We start from the raw sequence: 22,500 nt of genomic DNA, 5'->3' as shown, positions 1-22,500 counted from the left end.
GATGGAACAAGAGAAGGCCTCCCGGTCTAGTTGAACTCCTTTCTGCGCCATTTCTCCTCTCGGTAACAACAACTGTCTGAGTTTCACTTCCTTAGAAATTAAACTAGTTTAACCTCTGATCTACACAGCATGTGTTTGTTCAGTGTCTGCTCTTGCACCGTCCCACATGTTGGTTACACTCATCCTCAAACTGTAGATCTAAAGGGGAGGGAACAAGAAAATAAACGTCAAAGTGAAGCTGGCTGAGTCTGAGAGCAGGAAGAAGAGGGAGGGGTTAACAAGCTCTGATTCATGTTTCATTACTCTGACAGGGCAGATTCTCAACATGAATACATAACCACTCTCTGTTGCATGGAAGCAAACTCTATAAGCAAGCATGTAAAAAACTCTAGTCACACATTTCTTAACATGTAAAAAGAAGTGAATAAAACACAGAGAATAACTGAACATGTTTTACAACTACTGTCAGAACGGAGCTACCTGTGAACACCAGCATTACAAGCTGTGAAAATCTGAGACACCACAGGGAGGGGTCTGAGTTAACATTGCACTTCACCACCATTGGAAGAGGTATTTTCACATCCTGGTGGTTCACATACTGGATTAAATACATTGACCTGACCTTTATTCCTTGTTTTTGTCTATCAGATGCTCAAACTGATGATTGAAGCAGATCATTGATATTGTCTTTAAACATACTTCACCTCAGATTGAAGTCATAATCCTGTTTCAAATACAAACCTACTGATTCCTACTGCTGCTTTAATTTACAAAAGTCGGTTTGATTACAAGTAATGAAAGAATTTCAATATGTGGTAGAAGTAGTACACTGACAGAAAATACCTCAGTGTCCTTTTGTCGCTGCTCATTTGCTGATCCACGCTGCACGGGGCTGGGGAGCTCACTTGTTGGTTACACCCATCTTGCACTCCTATATTAGTGAACGAGAGGGAACCAGGAAATGTGTGCACAGAGTGGAGTTGAGCAATAGGGAGAGGTTACCATGCTGCCCTCACTCATGTGATGAATTCTCTTAAAGGGACAGTGTGAGTTTGTCAGTCTGAGTTTTATCATACAGTGAAGATTAAAAGACAACATTGAATAACCACATGATGTTTTTAAATAACTTACAGCTCACAATAGTTGAAGCAAACATTGAAAAGCTTCATGTTTGGTTTCCTCTGAAATCTACAGTTTCATAGAGCTATTTTGTATAACTGAAAAAAGATTTCTTGTGCTTTAAAGGAGAAGACAACACAGACAGTGTACAAACAAACAAACAACAACGTACAGATTCATAAAAGACGTAATGCTGCAATAGAGAGGTTAGACTTTGGAGAATTCATACAAAAGTACAATAAAATAGTACGCAGAAGTTTAAATTTGTGTTTCATCTGTGTATGTTTTACCAAGTGTTGTAGTCAAGACCACACGAACTGAGACCAAGACAAACCTGAAATCAGAGTGCTCAGAGACTGAGACAAGACCAAGACCATAAATATCAATAAAACAATCATCATCTTGTGTGCAGGGGGGGTGTCACTCACTTAAACTGTAACACCCAGAAGGTTTCAGCAGTAACCGGGGGATATAAATCAAATCATGAATTTAAGTTTTTTTTTATTCTTTTAGAAAGGGGCGTTTACCTTCTTATCACAGTAATGACGTGGAAAAATATCCCATCAGTGGTGGTCTTGATTGGTAATGCTTTAAAATCCGAGACCGAGATGAGGCCAAGTAAAAATGCTTTAGATTACGAGACGAGGCCGAGACCTTTAAAAGACCCAGACTGATTTTAAGTACTGCAACTCTACAGTTTACCCACCTTCACTTCTTTATCAGGCACAAGTAAGTAGGCTCAGGACTGGTGAAATCAAAGTTTGTAGTTATGTTTCAACAGTGAATAAAATATACAGAGCATTCATTATCAGGTAAATTCATATTCTGGCTGAGGCTGGTTCAGTGTCCCTTCTCATGTCAGTGGTTACACTAATGTGGGAAGGCAGCTTGAAGTGAGCACCTGCAATACAGGGCTGTAAAAATCTGAGAAACCACAGGGAGGTGTCAGAGTGCCACTGAACTTCACCACCTTAAGGAAATGTGTCGATACACCTTTATAAATGTGAACTTTGAATAAATGGTTTATATGAAATAGTAATAAGTTAGGACTTCACTAACCGAGACCAAGAAGTACCTGAGACAGGAGTGCTCCGAGATAAGACCAAGACATTTAGGGATCCAGACCGAGTCAAGACCAAGACCAAGGCTGGGTGAGACCGAGTGTACCTGTAGTACCCAGATGTTTGAATTTCGACCCAATAATAGTTAGTGAAGACTGGTTTAATCAAACTTTGTAGTAATGATGCAACAGTGAATACAAATATCTCAACTAGAGACGTTTGGATTTTTGACTGATATACTCTGCAGTCATTATCAGGTTATTTTTTCAGTCTGGCTGAGGCTCGTTAGTGGAAACTGCAAAAAGGCCGTTCTTTTTTTAAGTACAATAGAGCGACACCTAAACAGTCAAATAAGGAGAATGGTATTGGCTGAAACAGTGGATACTTTTATGAATGAGATACATTTCTAATGTACAGCTATAAGTCCGTTCTTTTAGAAGACTAACATCCCACCAATAAACGATCAATTGTTTCGATCCAATCAGTAAAAGTCTTTAAAACAAGACATCTTCTGTCATTTTACTCTCCACTGAAAGTCTGTTTAAAAAGATAGGTCTTACATTGTTTTAAATTTTATAATTCAGAGAGTTTCTTACTTTGATTTTCAGATGCAGTGTCTTCCACATATCAGGAGCATAAAAACATATTCTTCATCACTTTTTTTGTCTGATAATATTTCCTGCAGCCTTCAGCCTCTGTGCTTTCTAATTAGTATTGTGTTATGATGTTTTTAGATTATGATAGTTCATGTTTTAAGATACCTCATTGTACATATTTCTATCAATTGGGTAGATGGTTAGCGATACAGCATAGATAAGAGAACAAAAGTCATCACTAGCACTGACAGCCTTCATGACTTAAAGGTCACATATTCTCCTCCTCTTCAACCTGTTTAAATAAGTCTCAGCGCTCCACAAAACATGTCTGTGAAGTTTCTTGTTCTAAATCCACTCTGATCCTGTATTTGATCATGCCTATAAACCCCTCTATTTCAGCCCTGCTCAGAACAGGCTGTGTGTGTACGTGCGAGGGTGAAAGGTTAACAGAATGCCTGAGATCCATGTCTGCTGTGGTGCAAGGAAAACGAGAGGGACTGGTCAGAGGAATGTCCTACGTCCACATATGATATTGAAATCAAGAAATTTGGCTTTACTGGTTTCGTCAAAGTACCGTAGTATGCGAGTGCAGTGAAGAAAAGTATAATCAGCTTTCTGTAGAAACATGGAAAAAAAAACATAGATGTTAACACATTGTCCCCTAATGACTTACAGAACTCAGCAGAGTCTCCAGGAGTCCAGTTAAATCCCTGTCCAGCTTGTAGAGGCTGGACAGAGAGGCGTCAGAGTTCCACTGAACTTCACCACCATTGGAAGAGGTGTTTTCACATACTGGTGGTTCACATACTGGATTAAATACATTGACCTGACCTTGATTCCTTGTTTTTGTCTATCAGATGGTCATACCGATGATTGAAGCAGATCATTGATGTTGTCTTTAGACGTACTTCGCCTCAGATTGAAGTCATAATCCTGTTTCAAATACAAACCTACTGATTCCTACTGTTGCTTTAATTTACAAAGCCCTGCCTTGCAACAGTCGGTTTGATTCCAAGTAATGAAAGAATTGCACAACCAGTGTAGTGTTGAAAAATGAGGCCAATGTGGAAGTGCAAAATCCTGCAGTTCATCGAGTGTCCACTAGAGGCTGGCTCCAGGAACACCAGAATTCACATTCACACAACACATGCAAATAAAAAACTGTTTTTACAGCATGAATAAACATGTTAACAGCCTGGATTAGTTGTTGTCCACATGGGCACACACTGTACGGAGAGTGTATTTTTCTACAACAAATCCGATTTGAGGAACGATACGTGTTAACCATGTTTAGCCAAGTAGCTGACATGATTGACAGGTGGGTGCGATGTGTACGAGGCTTAAAACCCGCCTCAGCTCCAGCTCTCAGTCTAAAAAGTTAGACTGAGACAGGATTTCCAGCATGGTGGCTGCTGCTGATGAGCCTCAGGAGCCCCTGCTGTAACAGATGGGTGACATCACTCAGGCTTCATCCATTAATATTTACAGTTTATGTTTCATACACATAATCCTCCTACAGTTAAATAAAAAGCTAATTAGTTAGCTTATCTTTTAATAGTTTTACCGGTCAGTTTTAGAAGAGAAAATGACTTTCAGATGATTGTTTCTTAATTCTTGGCTTGCTGATGAGCTTTATGTCTGACATGTTTTTTTGTTGTTGCCTCCCTTCGTAAACAGCCAGTGACTACACCATGTATCCGTTCTCAACCCAAAATGGAAAAGACTTCCAGAATCTTCTCTCGGTCTATCTGGATGCAGCTTTCTTCCCGTGTTTACGAGAGCAGGATTTCTGGTGAGTGGTGACTGCTGCTTCTCATATTTGTTTCATGTTTGTATTTATTTGACTTGATAGCATTGTAGCAAAAGTCAGCTTTTAAATATTCAGTGAAGATTTTGTCTTTATAGTCAGCTGTTAACTCTGTTAGTTGGACTGTTTGTCCTGAGGCTGGCTTCACACTAGGGGAGTTTAGGCCTGATTTTGGGCCTTTTATTTGTCCAAATAATCTTCAAGTGTGTGGTGTCAATACGATTATTTTACAGCTCCTGATCGAGTCAGAGCCTCCCCGATCTGGAATCCTAAATACAAAAACATGTTTGTTATTTACCATTCCAGATCGGGCTGCCTCCAACTGAATACCTGCAGTAGCCAAAAAGAGAGCGAAGAGAGCATCACTTTTACAGCTCACAAGCCAGTGAACACAAACATAACTGTGCCCTGAGCCAAGTGGAATATAGAAAAAGAAGAGCAGCTTGAGTAACAACATGAGTGGCTTTTAAGTGTCTCGACTGTCTTCCATATTTGTTTTTCTTCTGAAGTCACGTTTGATCACACGAGTTTCTGTGAGATCTCGTGTCTGTGGGATCACCACTGTGAACTCGTTTCTACAAACTGCAGGTGTGTGGTCTCACAGTCGGGTCAAATCGTCTAGTGTGTGCAGTCGGAGGATTATAATGTTTAGAATCATTTAGCTGTCCTTATGTCTTTGGTCTCCCACGTTTTTTAAATAGGTTAAGATCTGAATATTGTCGAGTGTGTAGCCAGCCTAAAAGAGTCCAAGACCTTTCTGATATCACTTGTTTGAAACAGTCGCTGATGAAATCTGCTCTTCACTAGTTCATTTCTGTTTGTGTTGATTTTGCAGGCAGGAGGGCTGGAGGCTGGAGAATGAAAACCCAACAGATCCCAACTCCCCTCTGGTCTTTAAAGGAGTGGTGTTCAATGAAATGAAAGGGGCTTTTGTAAGTCTACACTTTCTGAATCATAGTTTTATATGTAGATACAATATAGTGAAGTTTAAGTGTTCTTTTAAGGAGCTTCAGATATCTTATATTTCATGTTACCTAAAAGCACCTCATGGATTAAGTTTGAGAGTGAAGTGGTTCGTGGTAACTCCAAGTGTTTTTTTTCTTGCTTTTATATTTATACTCACTTTAAATATGTTATGAGATCATGGAACAAAGTTAAAATTATGCCTGCTCACGGTTTAGTAGTTGGCAAAAAAACAAAACAACTCAGGCCCTGCTGTGTCCACCTAGCGTTTTTTTTTTTCAGGCAGAAAAGAGCTGGCTGTGCGCTGAGAATAAAAGCGCTGCACGTCCGTCCTGTCTCTATGACAACAGTCTGTTGACAACAGCTCCTGTATGACCGACACTGTTCCGTTGCTTTTCTCTGTTTGATTTTTATCTGTCACTTTGAGCATCAAACGGAGGATGCTTGACCTCCAAATTTTTCCTGGATGATGAGCTCAATAATAATGACATCCCCGTTCTCACGGCTCCGATCAGACACAGAGCAAGGACCCGACTGATGTACTTTATGATTGGCTGGTTGAAAGAAAAGCGCCGGTGACGTCAACAGCGGCCTCATAAAAAGTTTAAAGATTTTTAGTTTGAAGCGCTCGGAGCGGCCGCACAAATTAGGCAGAGCGCTCGGAAGAAAGGCGCTGGACGCTGCGCTTTGCTGCTGCTGCAAACGCTCTCTCCTCATTGGGAACAATAGAACAAAGACACTCAGAAAAAGCTAACAAAATCTAGAAAATGCTAGGCGGACATGGGGCCTAATGCAACAGCAGTGAAACAAGTTCCAGATATGAGATGAACAGGTGACGTCAGATAAATGGTTTTGAAATAAGAGTGTGTCAGTGACTGTTAAACGTTTGATTGTGTGTTTTTTATTAGTCCGACAACGAGCGCGTGTACGCCCAGCACCTCCAGAACAAGCTGTATCCAGACCACACGTACTCTGTGGTGTCAGGAGGAGAGCCTCTAGCCATCCCTGACCTTACCTGGGAACAGCTCAAGCAGTTCCACGCCAGGCATTACCACCCCAGCAACGCCAGGTACATGGACACACACACGTGTACACTGTGAGCCTAGAAGGGACAGGAAACTGTAAAGTGCTGTGAAGAAATGAGATGAGAGCAAGTGTTAGCCAGCAGAATCCTTTCTTTGTTACATTTAATAATCTCCTGCAGCAGAACGATGCAGGCTCACATTGACACAGTAGATATGAAACACAGGAAACTTTAATAATTTGATGGTAACATACCTGATAATGAATGCTTTGTATATTTTATTCACTGTTGAAACATAACTACAAAGTTTGATTTCACCAGTCCTGAACCTACTTACTTGTGCCTGATAAAGAAGTGAAGGTGGGTAAACTGTAGAGATGTAGTACTCAAAATCAGTGCTACAGTTACAGTTTAAGTGAGTGACACCCCCCCTGCACAGAAGATGATGATTGTTTTTATTGATATTCATGGTCTTGGTCTTATCTCAGTCTTGCCCTGCCTTGGTCTTGATCTTGGTCTCGTCTCGGTCTCTGAGCACTCTGGTTTCAGGTATGTCTTGGTCTCAGTTCGTGTGGTCTTGACTCCAACACTTGGTAAAACATACACAGATGAAACACAAATTTAAACTTCTGCGTACTATTTTATTATAGTTTTGTATGAATTCTCCAAAGTCTAACCTCTCTATTGCAGCATTACGTCTTTTATGAATCTGTATGTTGTTGTATGTTTGTACACAGCCTCATTTCAGGTAGTATTTTCTGTCTTCATTCTCTCTGTGTTGTCTTCTCCTTTAAAGCAAGAAAACTTTTTTCAGTTATACAAAACAGCTCTATGAAACTGTAGATTTCAGAGGAAACCAAACATGAAGCTTTTCAATGTTTGCTTCAACTATTGTGAGCTGTAAGTTATTTAAAAACATCATGTGGTTGTTCATCGTTTTGTTTTCATCTTAACTGTATGATAAAACTCAGACTGACAGACTCACACTGTCCCTTTAAGAGAATTCATCACATGCGTGAGGGCAGCATGGTAACCCCTCCCTATTGCTCAACTCCACTCTGTGCACACATTTCCTTGTTCCCTCTGCTTCACTAATATACAAGTTCAAGATAGGTGTAACCAACAAGTGAGCTCCACAGCCCCGTGCAGCCTGGATCAGCAAATGAGCAGCGACAAAAGGACACTGAGGTATTTTTTGTCGGTGTACTACTTCTACTACACATCCAAATTCTTCCATTACTTGGAATCAAACCGACTGTTTTAAGGGGAGGCTTTTCAAGTTACACAAAAGTAGGAATCAGTAGGTTTGTATTTGAAACAGGATTATGACTTCAATCTGAGGTGAAGTATGTTTAAAGACAATATCAATGATCTGCTTCAACCATCAGTTTGACCATCTGATAGTCAAAAACAAGGAATAAAGGTCAGGTCAGTGTATTTAATCCAGTATGTGAACCACCAGTATGTGAAAACACCTCTTCCAATGGTGGTGAAGTTCAGTGGAACTCTGACGCCTCCCTGTGGTGTCTCAGATTTTCACAGCTTGTAATGCTGGTGTTCACAGGTAGCTCCGTTCTGACAGTAGTTGTAGAACATGTTCAGTTATTCTCTGTGTTTTATTCACTTCTTTTTACATGTTAAGAAATGTGTGACTAGAATTTTTTACATGCTTGCTTATAGAGTTTGCTTCCATGCAACAGAGAGTGGTTATGTATTCATGTTGAGAATCTGCCCTGTCAGAGTAATGAAACATGAGTCAGAGCTTGTTAACCCCTCCCTCTTCTTCCTGCTCTCAGACTCAGCCAGCTCCACTCTGACGTTTATTTCCTTGTTCTCTCCCTTTTAGATCTACAGTTTGAGGATGAGTGTAACCAACATGTGGGACGGTGCAAGAGCAGACACTGAACAAACACATGCTGTTTAGATGAGAGGTTAAACTAGTTTGATTTCTAAGAAGTGAAACTCAGACAGTTGTCGTTACAGAGAGGAGAAATGGCGCAGAAAGGAGTTCAACTAGACCGGGAGGCCTTCTCTTGTTCCATCTGTCTGGATCTCCTGAAGGATCCGGTTGCTATTCCCTGTGGACACAGTTACTGTATGAACTGTATTAAAAGCCACTGGGATAAAGAGGATGAGAAGACAATCTACAGCTGCCCTCAGTGTAGGCAGGACTTCACACCAAGGCCTGTCTTGAGGAAAAACACCATGTTGGCAGATTTGGTGGAGGAGCTGAAGAAGACTGGACTCCAAGCTGCTCCTGCTGATCACTGCTATGCTGGACCTGATGATGTGGCCTGTGATGTCTGCACCGGGAGGAAACTGAAAGCCTGTAAGTCCTGTCTGCAGTGTCTGGCCTCTTACTGTGGGAAACATCTTCAGCCTCATTATGAACTACCTGTCTTCAAGAAACACAAGCTGGTGGAGCCCTCCAAGAAGCTCCAGGACAACGTCTGCTCTTGTCATAATGAGGAAATGAAAGTATTTTGTCGTACTGATCAGCAGTCTATCTGTTATCTCTGTTTAATGGATGAACACAAAGGTCATGACACAGTCTCAGCTGCAGCAGAAAGGAGCGAGAAGCAGAGAGAGCTCGAGGTGAGTCGACAAAACATCCAGCAGAGAATCCAGGACAGAGAGAAAGATGTGAAGCTGCTCCAACAGGAGGTGGAGGCTATCAATGGCTCTGCTGATAAAACAGTGGGGAACAGTGAGAAGATCTTCACTGAGCTGATCCGTCTCATGGAGAAAAGACGCTCTGATGTGAAGCAGCAGGTCAGATCCCAGCAGCAAACTGAAGTGAGTCGAGTCAGAGAGCTTCAGGAGAAGCTGGAGCAGGAGATCACTGAGCTGAAGAGGAAAGACGCTGAACTGGAGAAGCTCTCACACACAGAAGATAACAACCAGTTTCTACACGACTACCCCTCACTGTCACCACTCAGTGAATCTACACACTCATCCAGCATCAAGATCCGTCCTCTGAGGTACTTTGAGGATGTGACAGCAGCTGTGTCAGAAGTCAGAGATAAACTTCAGGATGTCCTGAGAGAGAAATGGACAAACATCTCACAGACAGTGACTGAAGTGGATGTTTTACTGTCAGAACCAAAACCAGAGCCCAAGACCAGAGCTGAGTTCTTCAAATATTCATGTGACATCACACTGGATCCAAACACAGCACGCACACAGCTGTTATTATCTGATGAGAACAGAAAAGTAACAGCAATGAGAAAAGAACAGTCTTATTCTAGTCACCCAGACAGATTCACTGGTAGGTGTCAGGTCCTGAGTAAAGAGAGTCTGACTGGACATTGTTATTGGGAAGTGGAGTGGCGAGGAAGAGGAGTTTATGTAGCAGTCACATACAAGAATATCAGCAGAGCAGGGGGCTCAGATGAATGTTGGTTTGGACGTAATGACAAATCTTGGGCGTTAGATTGTTACAACAACAGTTATTACTTTTGGTACAACAAAGTCAGGACTCCTGTCTCAGGTCCTCGGTCCTCCAGAGTAGGAGTGTACCTGGATCACAGAGCAGGTATTCTGTCCTTCTACAGCATCTCTGAAACCATGACTCTCCTCCACAGAGTCCAGACCACATTCACTCAGCCTCTACATGCTGGACTCTGGATTCAACATTTTGAAGACTCTGCTGAGTTGTGTAAGCTGAAGTAGACAGAAGTCATTAGGGGACAATGTGTTAACATCTGTGTTTTTTTTCCATGTTTCTACAGAAAGCTGATTATACTTTTCTTCACTGCACTCGCATACTACGGTACTTTGACGAAACCAGTAAAGCCAAATTTCTTGATTTCAATATCATATGTGGACGTAGGACATTCCTCTGACCAGTCCCTCTCGTTTTCCTTGCACCACAGCAGACATGGATCTCAGGCATTCTGTTAACCTTTCACCCTCGCACGTACACACACAGCCTGTTCTGAGCAGGGCTGAAATAGAGGGGTTTATAGGCATGATCAAATACAGGATCAGAGTGGATTTAGAACAAGACACTTCACACACATGTTTAGAGGAGCTCTGAGACTTATTTAAACATGTTGAAGAGGAGGAGAATATGTGACCTTTAATTCATGAAGGTTGTCAGTGCTAGTGATGACTTTTGTTCTCTTATCTGTGCTGTATCGCTAACCATCTACTATTTGTAATGATGTAAAGTTTTGAATAAATTTGCATATAAAACTATAGTTCATTTGTTTAGCTGAAGCAGACAGAAGTCATTAGGGGACAATGTGTTAACATGTGTTTTTTTCCATGTTTCTACAGAAAGCTGATTATACTTTTCTTCACTGCACTTGCATACTACGGTACTTCGACTAAACCAGTGAAGCCAAATTTCCCTATTTCATAGATTTCAATATCATATGTGGACGTGTGACCTTCTTCTGACCTGTCACTTAGAGCCCACTAGTTTTCTTTGCACCACAGCAGACATGGACCTGAGTATAAGCATTCTTTTAACCTTTCACCCTTTCACACGTGCACACGCACGTCTTCAAAAGAATAATGTAAACAGAAGTTTGCTCCTTCTCTTAGATTATTTTTTCTTTGTTTTGTTTTCAATGTTCAATGCTATGTTATTATTATTAATATTAATGTTAAAGGTCACATATTATGTAAAATACACTTCACCATGTTTCTCTAACTCTAATATGTGTCCCTGGTCTGCCTACAAACCCCCCAATGATGAGAAAAGTCCATCCTCTCTGTATTGTGCCTGCTCCACTTTTCAGAAAATGTGTGCTCAAACAGGTCGTTTTGGAGATTTTCTCTTTATGACATCACAAAGAGCAGTAACACCTCCCCCAGGTGGGTGACATGTCTCATTTACATTTAAAGGCACAGACACAGAAACAGCCTGTTCTGAGCAGGGCTGAAATAGAGGGGTTTATAGGCATGATCGAATACAGGATCAGAGTGGATTTAGAACAAAAGACAGACAAGTTTGAGACTTATTTAAACATGTTGAAGAGGAGGAGAATATGTGAACCATCGACTATTTGTAATGATGTGAAGTTTTGAATAAATTTGCAAATAAATCTATGGTTCATTTGTATAGATTTCTCTGTCAGACCAAATTAGCAGTAACCCCCCCCCCCCCCCCCCCCCTAAAATTGATAGAAAAATGTACAATGAGGTACCTTAGAACATGAAATATCATAATCTACAAACATCATAACACAATACTAATCAGAAAGCACAGAGGCTGAAGGCCGCAGGAATTATTATCAGACCAAAAAAGTGATGAAGAATATGTTTTTATGCTCCTGATATGTGGAAGACACTGCATCTGAAAATCAAAGTAACAAAGTCAATGAATAATACAATTTAAAACGACGTAAGACCTATCTTTTTAAGGGCTTCCGATGACCAATTCAAGAATCTTTTAAAAACACAATTTGAAAGCATGCATCAGGTTCATTAAAATGTGAGATTTATATTCATGTTGGTTTTGTGTTTTTTAAAATGACATTTCAATCTTTTTTTTTCAAAAGGTAAGACTAAAAATGTCAAGTAGTGTAACCACTGAAAAATTAAGAATATTTTATATTTTATACATCTAGAGTATATGTAAGTGTACTCATGATTGTAATTACTTCATTTTAAAATAGCACAAGAAAATAGATTTTATTAGGATTATCCCTAAATTCATAAATTATGCCCTTTTTCAATACTGAGCGAGGCAGAAAGCTGAAAACACCTCTGTTTTCTAATTAATTTTTGGCAAATTATGTAAAAATTGTTAAAAAAAAACATGTTATTTCACTGCAATAGAGGACTACTTTAATTCCACTTTAATTTCCCTGTATTTTATTATAATTTTTACAAGAAATACTGGTTACACCAATTGACGCAAACCAGTTACACCAACTGACCATACTGCTTCTACAGTCAAAGGCCATTGTTTCTTGAAGAAATTGTTGTTAGCTTCCTCCATTTAATGTTTGCTCCACCTACCAAAGTGCACAGAATACCAGTACGCTGATGACAGTAATGTAGCACATTTGTCTTAAACACAGAATAGTATAAAACTGAAGTGAATAGATCTGCCTTTTGGATGGGTCTCATAGATCGGCAAATTCTTACTGATACCTGATCTGGCTGTCTTAGTCAGGATCGGTGCATCCTTAATTAATTCATATTTTAAGTAAATTACAACATCTGATCAAAATCTTCAGGGGGAATTAATGTCTTCAGTATTTGGAATAAACTCAAGGTACTTGTGCCCTAATCAAAGGATAACATACCCACAGGCAACACTTTACATCTCTCCTTCTTTACATCATGGCCATCACAGCCCAAACAGCATTGCCACCTTCTATAGTACCAGACTTTGGCTGGCAAGCTCCAGGTAGTGACACGCTGATACTACCTACCACATGGCCCCTAATAGCCGACACATCTAAAATGCAACTACTGGTGCCAATATTACAGCATACAAACATATATTAGATCATACATGTTTAAAGGTGCACTATGTAGATTTGGTGGTGAAATTTGAAAGTTGGAGAAGTGAAACAATTCTTTGATATATTTTCTGAATTGAATACGCAAACTTCATTCAAAGTAAAAAATGGGTCCCTGGAACACTGTTTGGAGATATAAAGCTACCAGGAGAGTTACGCTTTCACTGTTGCGGGCCCACCACCATAACTTCTCCAGTAGCATTTTATCTTCAAACAGTGTTACAGGGACCAAATTTTCATCTGAGGACAGTTTGTGTTTAGAGTTATGATGGACATATACCACATAATCTGTAAATATCTCCAACTTTCACACTTCTCTACCAAAACTACATAGTGCACCTTTATAAATGTAAGTAAATGGAACACAAATATGCAATTTGAAGCTAAACATTTACAAAATGCCAGGATATTTTGTCCTAGACCCTTGATAATAAGGTTGTGGATGGATAACCACTTTAATCAACATAAAGAAATACTGATATTTGACAAAAGTGGCCTCTAACAGAACGGCTTGTCATAAATGTCAAATAGTGTAACCGGTTACACCATCTGACATTTCCACTTCAAATCAAATTTGACAGGCATTATCATTGAGACCTATGTAAGCACATTTCCTGGTGTGAACATTTCAAATCTAATTTTCGAAGTGAATACAAATTTTTATAATTATCATAAATTGTTAATGTTTTTCTGAGGTCATACCATTTGACATACCTGACCACGCCCTTAAAATGTCAAATTATCTCATGTTTTAAAGAGAGTTTCTAAACATGGCGTGCAGCAGTTAGGACCATCAGGGGTTCTTCTTTGTGATATCATTTATTGTCACATGATATGATGAACATATTAACTAAATGGCTCCTTCAATGGTGGTTACACCATGTTGACAATTTGGTACTTGACTGGGTGACACGATTTCCCTAAAATAATTATAATAATAAGACCAATGATGTTCCATCACTTTTGTTTACTATTGAACAGTTCTATTGTAAGATTATGCCAGGCTAGTTCATAGGGTGTTATATGAAAATTTAACCTTTTATTAAAGCAAGTTTACTTCTTTTGTACGAAGTTTCAATGGTTACACCACTTAGACATTTTGGCCTAAATACCCCAAATATTCTCTAAAAATGTATAATAAATATAAATTTTAGACTAGGTCCTCAAAACAAAGGATGAAAGCATGTCATCTGTGCATTTATTTTTAGATTTTGAGCCTTTAAAAGTTAACTAAACCTTATGGACACAAAAAAATGAGCATCACTTCATTGACCCATAAACCATTTATTCAAAGTTCACATTTATAAAAGGCGTATTGACACATTTCCAAAGCCTGACACATGAAAAAATAACCAGAAAATTCTATTCTTTTGGAATTGAGATGTTTATTAAACCCTTAAACAAAATCCCCCAAAAAATTTTTGTCATATCATGTTGTTTATGATATTTTTTTTGTAGCACATTTGATACATCAGGCGTTTTTGGCAATTTTTTGCATACATTTCAGGAAGCTTTTCTCGTTGTTTTTTTTAACATAACACTTTTTACAGCCTTTTTAGTTTAACATTTTGAAAATACAGAACATTTCAAACAGTTCTTCTTGTTTTTTTAACATAACACTTTTTACAGCCTTTTTATTTTAACATTTTGAAAATACAGAACATTTCAGGCAGTTTTTCTCATTTTTTTAACATAACACTTTTTACAGCCTTTTTATTTCATTTTGTGGTAGGCACAAAAACAGTTTCTGTCCTTGTTTAGGCAAAGATGCACCTTACACTTCTCACAGTAGACATGTGAGAAGTGATTGCCAGTGCAGTGCTTGCATCTCTGTCGGGTTTCCCATGTTGGAAAATGATCAATGCCATCCCTTCTCACATCAAGAGGCACACTGCAGCTTGGTCTTTTACGGGGTGGTGTTGGAGTCTCTTCTGGAGAGGATAGTGGTCTGCCACACCTGATTTTGGCCTTTCCTGCGCTTGTCAGAGAAGTGCCAACCAAAGCCTGAAACCTTTGCAGAGGCATAGGTTTCTTCTTGGGGTTTAGCTTCTTCTGGTCTCTTCTGTAGAGGTTCCACGCATTGATGACTGCCACTGTAACAGTGTGCCACCAGATGTACATGTACCATCTTCAGGATCTGAAGCTGAACTTGTAAAGTGCAGACAGCATATCAAGGAGATCAGCACCTCCCATGAACTTGTTGGATTTTGGATTATGACTTCAATCTGAGGTGAAGTATGTTTAAAGACAATATCAATGATCTGCTTCAATCATCAGTTTGAGCATCTGATAGACAAAAACAAGGAATAAAGGTCAGGTCAATGTATTCCTCACATGTTTCATCTGTGGAGCGATATATTCAACAAGTACGTCCTCCATCACTTCTTATAAACTGAGAGAAAATGTGTCCTGAAATTCGAGGAGGCTGAGAAGACAGCTCATTATTTATCTTCTTTTTTTTTTTGTTCACTACAGCCCCCACTTTGACGAGGTGGAGCGCCTGAGAGTGCTGGTGATGATGTCAGCACAGGAGTTAGCCAATGGGATCTCCTACTCGGGCCACATGTACGCCATGACACGTGCAGGCCGTCACCTGACTCCAGCAGGAGACCTCAATGAGACGCTTGGTGGGATGGAACAGGTATGCACCTGGAGTGTTGATCCTAAAAAACTAAAATGATAGTGTCTGACTCCTGCACGTCAGCTTTAAGAAGTGTTGTCATAGTGATTTAAAGCTTGAAGTAAATTACGCAGACGCAGATTCAAGACATACAGTATAGCATGATTTCTTTCTGACAAGCAGAGACAATTTCATTTGTTCCTACTTTGTGCAAGAGGTTTTTTGTTTTTCCATTCTCTCGCTTCATATTTTATCCATCTTTTATCAATGATTACTTCAGGTGAAGTTTATGAAGAGGGTCGCTGAGTTGTCCGACCTCAGCCACGTCATCCGAACGCTCGTCAGGATCAAGAAGCATCTTCTCAACCCGGACAACATGAGGTGAGATGTTACACCTGAGGAGAGGTTTTCTTTTAAAAGGTTTTGTTTTGGGGCTTTTTGGGCCTTTATTTTAGAGACAGGACAGTGGACAGAGTCAGAAATCAGAGAGAGAGAGAGAGAGAGAGAGAGAGAGAGAGAGAGTGGGGAAAGCAGGAAATGAGCTGTCACATCTTTTGAAACATCTTTCATTGAAAATAAACCTGATAGGTTGAACAATATCAGAAACTCTGGTCGCAGGAGGAGATGGTGGTGAGTCCTAAAGCTAAACCCATTAAGAACCACTCCTCTAAATATATCCCTGCCATAGTGAGTTCACATTATATTAAAGGCAGAACCGTCTCTGCAGATTAAAGAAGATAAAATAATGGAAAAGATGAGGAAAGGCCGTCTTATAGAAACGCAAAAATACAGATTTTAAAGTCAAAAATCTTTGAAGAAGCAAAATAACACCAACACAAAACAGTTGAACCTTTGACTTCAATAGTTGTGAGATCACCTGTAATTTTATTTTGTCCTTTATTATGAGACATTCCTTCAAAACAAAGTCCTGTGCATGCATGAGATTATAAATATAACGCTTATTTGTTTTTTTTTAATACCTGAGTACAATATTCCACCAGTACCGCTCAGCTCTCTTTTAACCATAGTTTACATCTTATTGTATAATATAACTGTTTTGTTTGTATATATACTGGTGGGTTTAGTATTTGTATATGTTCTATATTTAACTACTTCTCTACAGGTGTGCTCCGACAGGTTTTTGTTGTACTTGTACAGTGACAGTAAAGATCATCTTCTCTGATTTCAGGAGCAAAACTTCCAGCCGTGTCAGATGAAAACGTTCTTCCAGCTTCCCTTCCCTGTTCACTTTATCAGCGAGAGTATTCGTACGGTACCCTTCTCCCACCACGACTACGCCAGGTAACCACACCTGTACCTGGCAGCACTTCCTTTAAAAGTGTGATTTACACGGACAGTTTTTCTACGTGTAACTTTTAGTTCATCTAAAGTGTAATAAAAACTTGTTGTTTCCTTTTTTCTCTTAAAGTTTGTGCATCTTGGCGAGGATGATGACGGCTAAGTTTCTGCATGGAGAAATCAGGGAGAAGGGAGGAGCCTACGGGGGCGGGGCCAGGATGGGAGGAGGTCTTTTCTCTTTTTACTCGTACAGGTGAGAGGCCGCGACACCACACTCAACAAAGTTTTAAAAAACATTATGGAAATTGTAATGACGTGGAAATACAACAACAGTTCATTTTGTTGCCTTGGCTGAAACAAGTTTAATATTTTATATACACTCAGGCTTTCTCGAACCTTAGAAAACGATGTGCATTTTGGTTAATAGGTGTATTTAATGGAATCTAATACATACAAAATCTCCGTACTTATGAAGGAGTAGAGGTAGATTCTATAAAAGGGGGCAGGCTGGGTTGTCTTCAAGATATGAATTTTGTTAAAGGTGACATATTCTCCTCGTCTTCAACCAGTTTAAAAAAGTCTCAGAGCTCCTCAAAACATGTGTGTGAAGTTTCTTGTTCTAAATCCACTCTGATCCAATATTTCATCATGTCTATAAACCCCTCTATTTCAGCCTTACTCAAAACAGGCTGTTTCTGTGTCTGTACCTTTAAATATGTAAATGAGCTGTGTTTCACCACTCCCCCTCACTGGAAGGGCTCGGGTGTCTCAGGCTTTCTTGCTACCTGCTCTATTGTTTACGGTGAAAAGGCAGACTCAGAGGGCAGAACAAACACCTAGCTGTGGGAGTGTCACCCACCTGGGGGAGGGGCTACTGCCCTTTGTGATGTCATGAAGGGAAAATCTCTAAACGGCCTGTTTGAGTACACATTTTCTGAAAAGTGGAGCAGGCAGAAGACGGAGAGGATGGACTTTTCTCATCATTGGGGGGTTTGAAGACGGACTAGAGACACATAGAAACATGGTGAAGAGGATTTAACAGAATATGTGACCTTTAAAATGTATTTTAAATCAAGTTTTGGAGAGACAAGGGAAAGAACCAAAGTTGCAGCAGCACTTATTTTGTTCTAATCGCATGAAATTTGAGTTTATTTGCTGAAAGACATTTGTTGCCATATTCTCAAATGTGACCTCTTCTTCCTCCCTTTGTCCAAAATGCAAAATGTTTATATTCCAAGAATATTCAGGCGATCTGTCTGGAAAAAAAGAGACACAGAAGACTGAACAATTTACTAAGGGAAGCCATCATGGGGCGTTTTTGGAAGCTGTAATAAAATATTCCAAATGACTTCTACGTTTAAAAAGAATCTTCTTTGAGTTGAACAGTGTGTCGTTGATTTTGTATTTCTTTCTCGTACTTCTACTATGAAGAGATCTTCATTAGTTTTATTAACTTAGTCTCCGTCTCTGTTGTAAAGCCGTCACTGTCTCCACTTTATCTCTTAGCTGTCTGGTTTGTTCACTCTGTGTTTGTGTTGCAGGAATGGGTCGCTTCCTCAGCGGAGTCACCGATGAGATGAAGCAGAATCACAGAGAAAGACTTTTTGCTGTCACTCACCAAAGTCTGGTGGAAGTGGCTGAAAGGTACAAACTTTATGTCCCCTTACATAACTCAGAAATGAAGAGAAGGAGAAGCTAAAAGAAAAAACAGACTGACAAACTGTTCCCGTTTATTCCCACATCAAGTGTTAACTCGTGTCTTGTTTTCCCCCTCGCTGCAGATACCTCGGCGTCGGTCAGAGGACTTGTGGAGTTGCTATCTTGGGTCCAGAGAACGAGGCGATTAAAAAAGATCCCTCATGGATCGTAAAATAATCCAGTCTGTCGGTAACTTGTGATTTAAATACTCAACTGGACTTCTGGAGAATCACAGCTGCACGACTTCTTCTGTACTGAATGCTGAAAGTCTACGGTTAGGATTTTTTATTAAAGAGTCAAAAAGCTGAAGCGCACAATATCAAGAGGAGGACTGAGAGCTGCTGTCATGGTTCAGATACGTCTTCATTCTGTATATATTTAATGAAATATATGATCATGTTGGAATACACTATGTGAGTGAGCTCTTCTTTTTGGGATCATTGCAAAAGTATCATCAAGAGATATATCATTTATATAAACTTCAATCAGGTGTTTTTGTTTTTTTCTGCAGGATACAAATGACTTTCTTCCTCTGTGGTTTACTCTGGGAAACTCAGAGCAGAGGAAGAACATCAGAGCCATTCTGTCTAATTCAAACAACAAACTGAGTCATGTGCAAACACTCAGTCAGGTCATGTTGGTCTTTGTGGGGGCGCAGGTAGTCTAGTGGTTTTTGTGCACGCCCCATGTATGGAGGCTGTGGTCCTATTTTCCACAATTTTCACATTTTCATTGGTTCCTAAGTTAGGAAGTGATTGAACATGAATTATGATCTTAATATGTTTCCCTCAGTACGACCCTTATGAGGTAGAAGTAAACAAAAGCATATCAAGATCATAACTCATGTTCAACAACTTCCTAACTCTCTATCAATGAGCTGTAATCAGGAAGGTAATGAGAACAAACTCTTAGATAATGACCTGTTAACTATAGACTATGGTCATGTAGATAAGGTACTAATAAGTGCTTCATAATGACCAATAAGCAGCCAGTATGCTACTAGTTAGCATGCTAATAAGCCGCTAGTTAATGTTGAATATTGTGACCTTAAATTGAAGTTTTAACAATTATTTTTCAAGTCTTTGAACACCACAGGTGAAATCAATTTCCCTCCATTTTATCGTGTTTGAAGCACAAATCAACAGATTTAAAACTCAGGGTGAATAAAACCAAAGAATTGCTGCAGGTCAACACATCTGGTGAGATGATTGAGTTTTTAAAATCAGACACTCTAACCTCAGTTCCCTTTTCTAAAATCCTAATTTACTGATAAATAAAACAGAGTCACACGTCTTTGCACACAATAAATGCTTTATTACTCTGACAGGACGGTCACATCTCACTGCCGGCACATGAAGGTAAAATGTTGCTCCACTTCCAAAACTACAGCAACAGCAGGACCCTACTCACAAACACCACTATAGAGATGTCACACACACACACACACACACAGAAAGCCCAGAGTGGATAGAAACAACAAAGGCAATAATAATTTAAGGGATTTTTTAACATGGATATCATTAAAAAATAGTCACCATTGTAGGCTCTAGGGTCACCGAAATATTTCATCACACATAAAGTAAATCATGCTTAACGCTTTTATATGATGTGTGCTGTGAGTTTGATGGCACTACAACATGTTATAGTATAGTTATTACTTATTTAATTACCATATTTAATGATAAAAAAAATCACTAAAATTACATTTATGCACATTTTACCAAACTAAGAGTTGTAGTATAATCAAGAGAAGATGGTTTATGTGTGCTGTGAGTTTGATGGCACTACAACATGTTATAGTATAGTTATTACTTTTTTAATTACATATTTAATGATAAAAAAATCACTAAAATTACATGAAAGCCCTTTATCCAAAGCAACGTGATGTAGTTTATAGAGCAGGAGGACATTTATTCATAATGGGTTTTTCTTTTACCCTACACCTTACAAAAGGGATTTTATTGAACATTGGATTATTTATAGGCTATTGAAAAATCCTCAATTTGTTTTTAAAGTATTATTTTCCAATCTGAGAAATGTAGTATGAAAAACGTGAGATCACATTTGTGTAAAATGATTTTCATGACACTACACCTCTCCTGGGTGAAGTTATTGAATATTTCTGTATCATATTTTTTCAGTATTGCAATTTGCAGACGGTCCCTGTGCATTCGAGCACCAGCCGGCTCGGCTTAGAGGCCAATGCAAGTTCCCCAGCGCGGAGGACGACTCGTTTTGAGGAAAATACGAATGTAGCTCGCAGTCTATCTTGTTGTGATTGCAGAGAGGTGTCGGTTTTGTAAGAGCAATGTTCCACTGATGAGTTATTGATCCGGAAACGTCGAATCTGTGAATATATTTCTAAGTGTATCCTTTGCGCCAAAACAGATGACAAGACTTTAACATCTGTTTTAAATGTCTTTCTGAGACAATATAACGGTGACGGTGCACAAGCAAAGCAGTTCTGTCCTTGTATTTAAGTCCAAGGTTAAAATATAGCTCAAATAAGTCCTGTACTGTCATTTTTATCACAAGAACACAGAAGGCTAAGACTGGCTGGTTTCTGTTGTGCACCTGATATCTGGTGAGCACGAGAAACTTTCACGTGAGCACCGGTTAGTTTCTGGTGCCCACGAGAAACATATATTTTTATTTTTTCTGCCTATGTCCCTTTAAGGGCTCCGTAGCTTTCTGATTAGTATTGTGTTATGATGTTTTTAGATTATTATAATTCATGTTTTAAGATACCTCATTGTACATTTTTCTATCAATGGGGGAGTTACTGCTAATTATGTCTGACAGAGAAATTTATACAAATGAACTATAGATTTATTTGCAAATTTATTCAAAACTTTACATCATTACAAATAGTCGATGGTTAGCGATACAGCACAGATAAGAGAACAAAAGTCATCACTAGCACTGACAACCTTCATGAATTAAAGGTCACATATTCTCCTCCTCTTCAACATGTTTAAATAAGTCTCAAACTTGTCTGTCTTTTGTTCTAAATCCACTCTGATCCTGTATTTGATCATGCCTATAAACCCCTCTATTTCAGCCCTGCTCAGAACAGGCTGTTTCTGTGTCTGTACCTTTAAATGTAAATGAGCTGTGTCACCCACCTGGGGGAGGTGTTACTGCTCTTTGTGATGTCATAAAGAGAAAATCTCCAAACGACCTGTTTGAGCTCACATTTTCTGAAAAGTGGAGCAGGCACAATACAGAGAGGATGGACTTTTCTCATCATTGGGGGGTTTGTAGACAGACCAGGGACACATATTAGAGTTAGAGAAACATGGTGAAGTGTATTTTACATAATATGAGACCTTTAACATTAATAATAATGATAATAACATAGCGCTTCTCTGAATACTCTAAGACGCCTAACAAAGAAAAACAACAAAACAAAACAAAGAAGTGTGTGTGTGTGTGTGTGTGTGTGTGTGTGAGTCTGACTGTCTGTCTGTGTGTGTGTGTGTGTGAGTGTGAGAGTCTGACTGTCTGTCTGTGTGTGTGTGTGTGTGTGTGTGTCTGTCTGTGTGTGTGTGTGAGTCTTTCTGTCTGTCTGTGTGTGTGTGTGTGTGTGTCTGTGTGTGTCTGTCTGTGTGTGTGTGTATGTGTGTCTGACTGTGTGTGTGTGTGTGTGTGAGTCTGTGTGTGTGTGTGTGTGTGTTTGTGTGTGTGTGAAAGTCTGTCTGTGTGTGTGTGTGTGTGTGTTTGTGTGTGAGTCTGACTGTCTGTGTGTGTATATGTGTGTTTGTGTGTGTGTGTGTGAGTCTGTCTGACTGTCTGTCTGTCTGTGTGTGTGTGTGTGTTTGTGTGTGAGTC

The 22,500-nt window shown here is 39.4% G+C and overlaps 3 protein-coding genes across 3 annotated transcripts in view; 2 read left to right on the top strand and 1 right to left on the bottom strand.

The window, feature by feature from the left end:
* The window catches only part of LOC136179018 (tripartite motif-containing protein 16-like), a 2,712-nt gene extending 2,646 nt beyond the window's left edge, over positions 1-66 (bottom strand). The window contains exon 1 of the mRNA XM_065953608.1: positions 1-66. This exon is cut by the window's left edge and continues 2,646 nt beyond it. Within this exon, the coding sequence (XP_065809680.1) occupies positions 1-51 (51 nt within the window). The 5' untranslated portion in view covers positions 52-66.
* Positions 1-18,846, top strand: part of LOC136178944 (presequence protease, mitochondrial-like) — a 31,293-nt gene extending 12,447 nt beyond the window's left edge. The window contains exon 15 of the mRNA XM_065953390.1: positions 18,753-18,846. Coding sequence (XP_065809462.1) covers positions 18,753-18,846 — 94 coding nt within the window. The remainder of the gene's footprint in view (positions 1-18,752) is intronic.
* LOC136179017 (tripartite motif-containing protein 16-like) lies at positions 8,455-10,350 on the top strand. The gene has a single exon (XM_065953607.1). It carries the CDS (start codon positions 8,563-8,565, stop codon positions 10,240-10,242), a length of 1,680 nt encoding a protein of 559 aa, XP_065809679.1. The 5' UTR covers positions 8,455-8,562; the 3' UTR covers positions 10,243-10,350.
* Positions 18,847-22,500: the final 3,654 nt, after the last annotated feature.

The sequence above is a fragment of the Labrus bergylta genome, chromosome 4 (assembly GCF_963930695.1).
Source record: "Labrus bergylta chromosome 4, fLabBer1.1, whole genome shotgun sequence".
NCBI lineage: Eukaryota > Metazoa > Chordata > Actinopteri > Labriformes > Labridae > Labrus > Labrus bergylta.
Note: the sequence above shows the minus strand (reverse complement) of the source record. Positions and strands in the feature narration are given on the sequence as shown.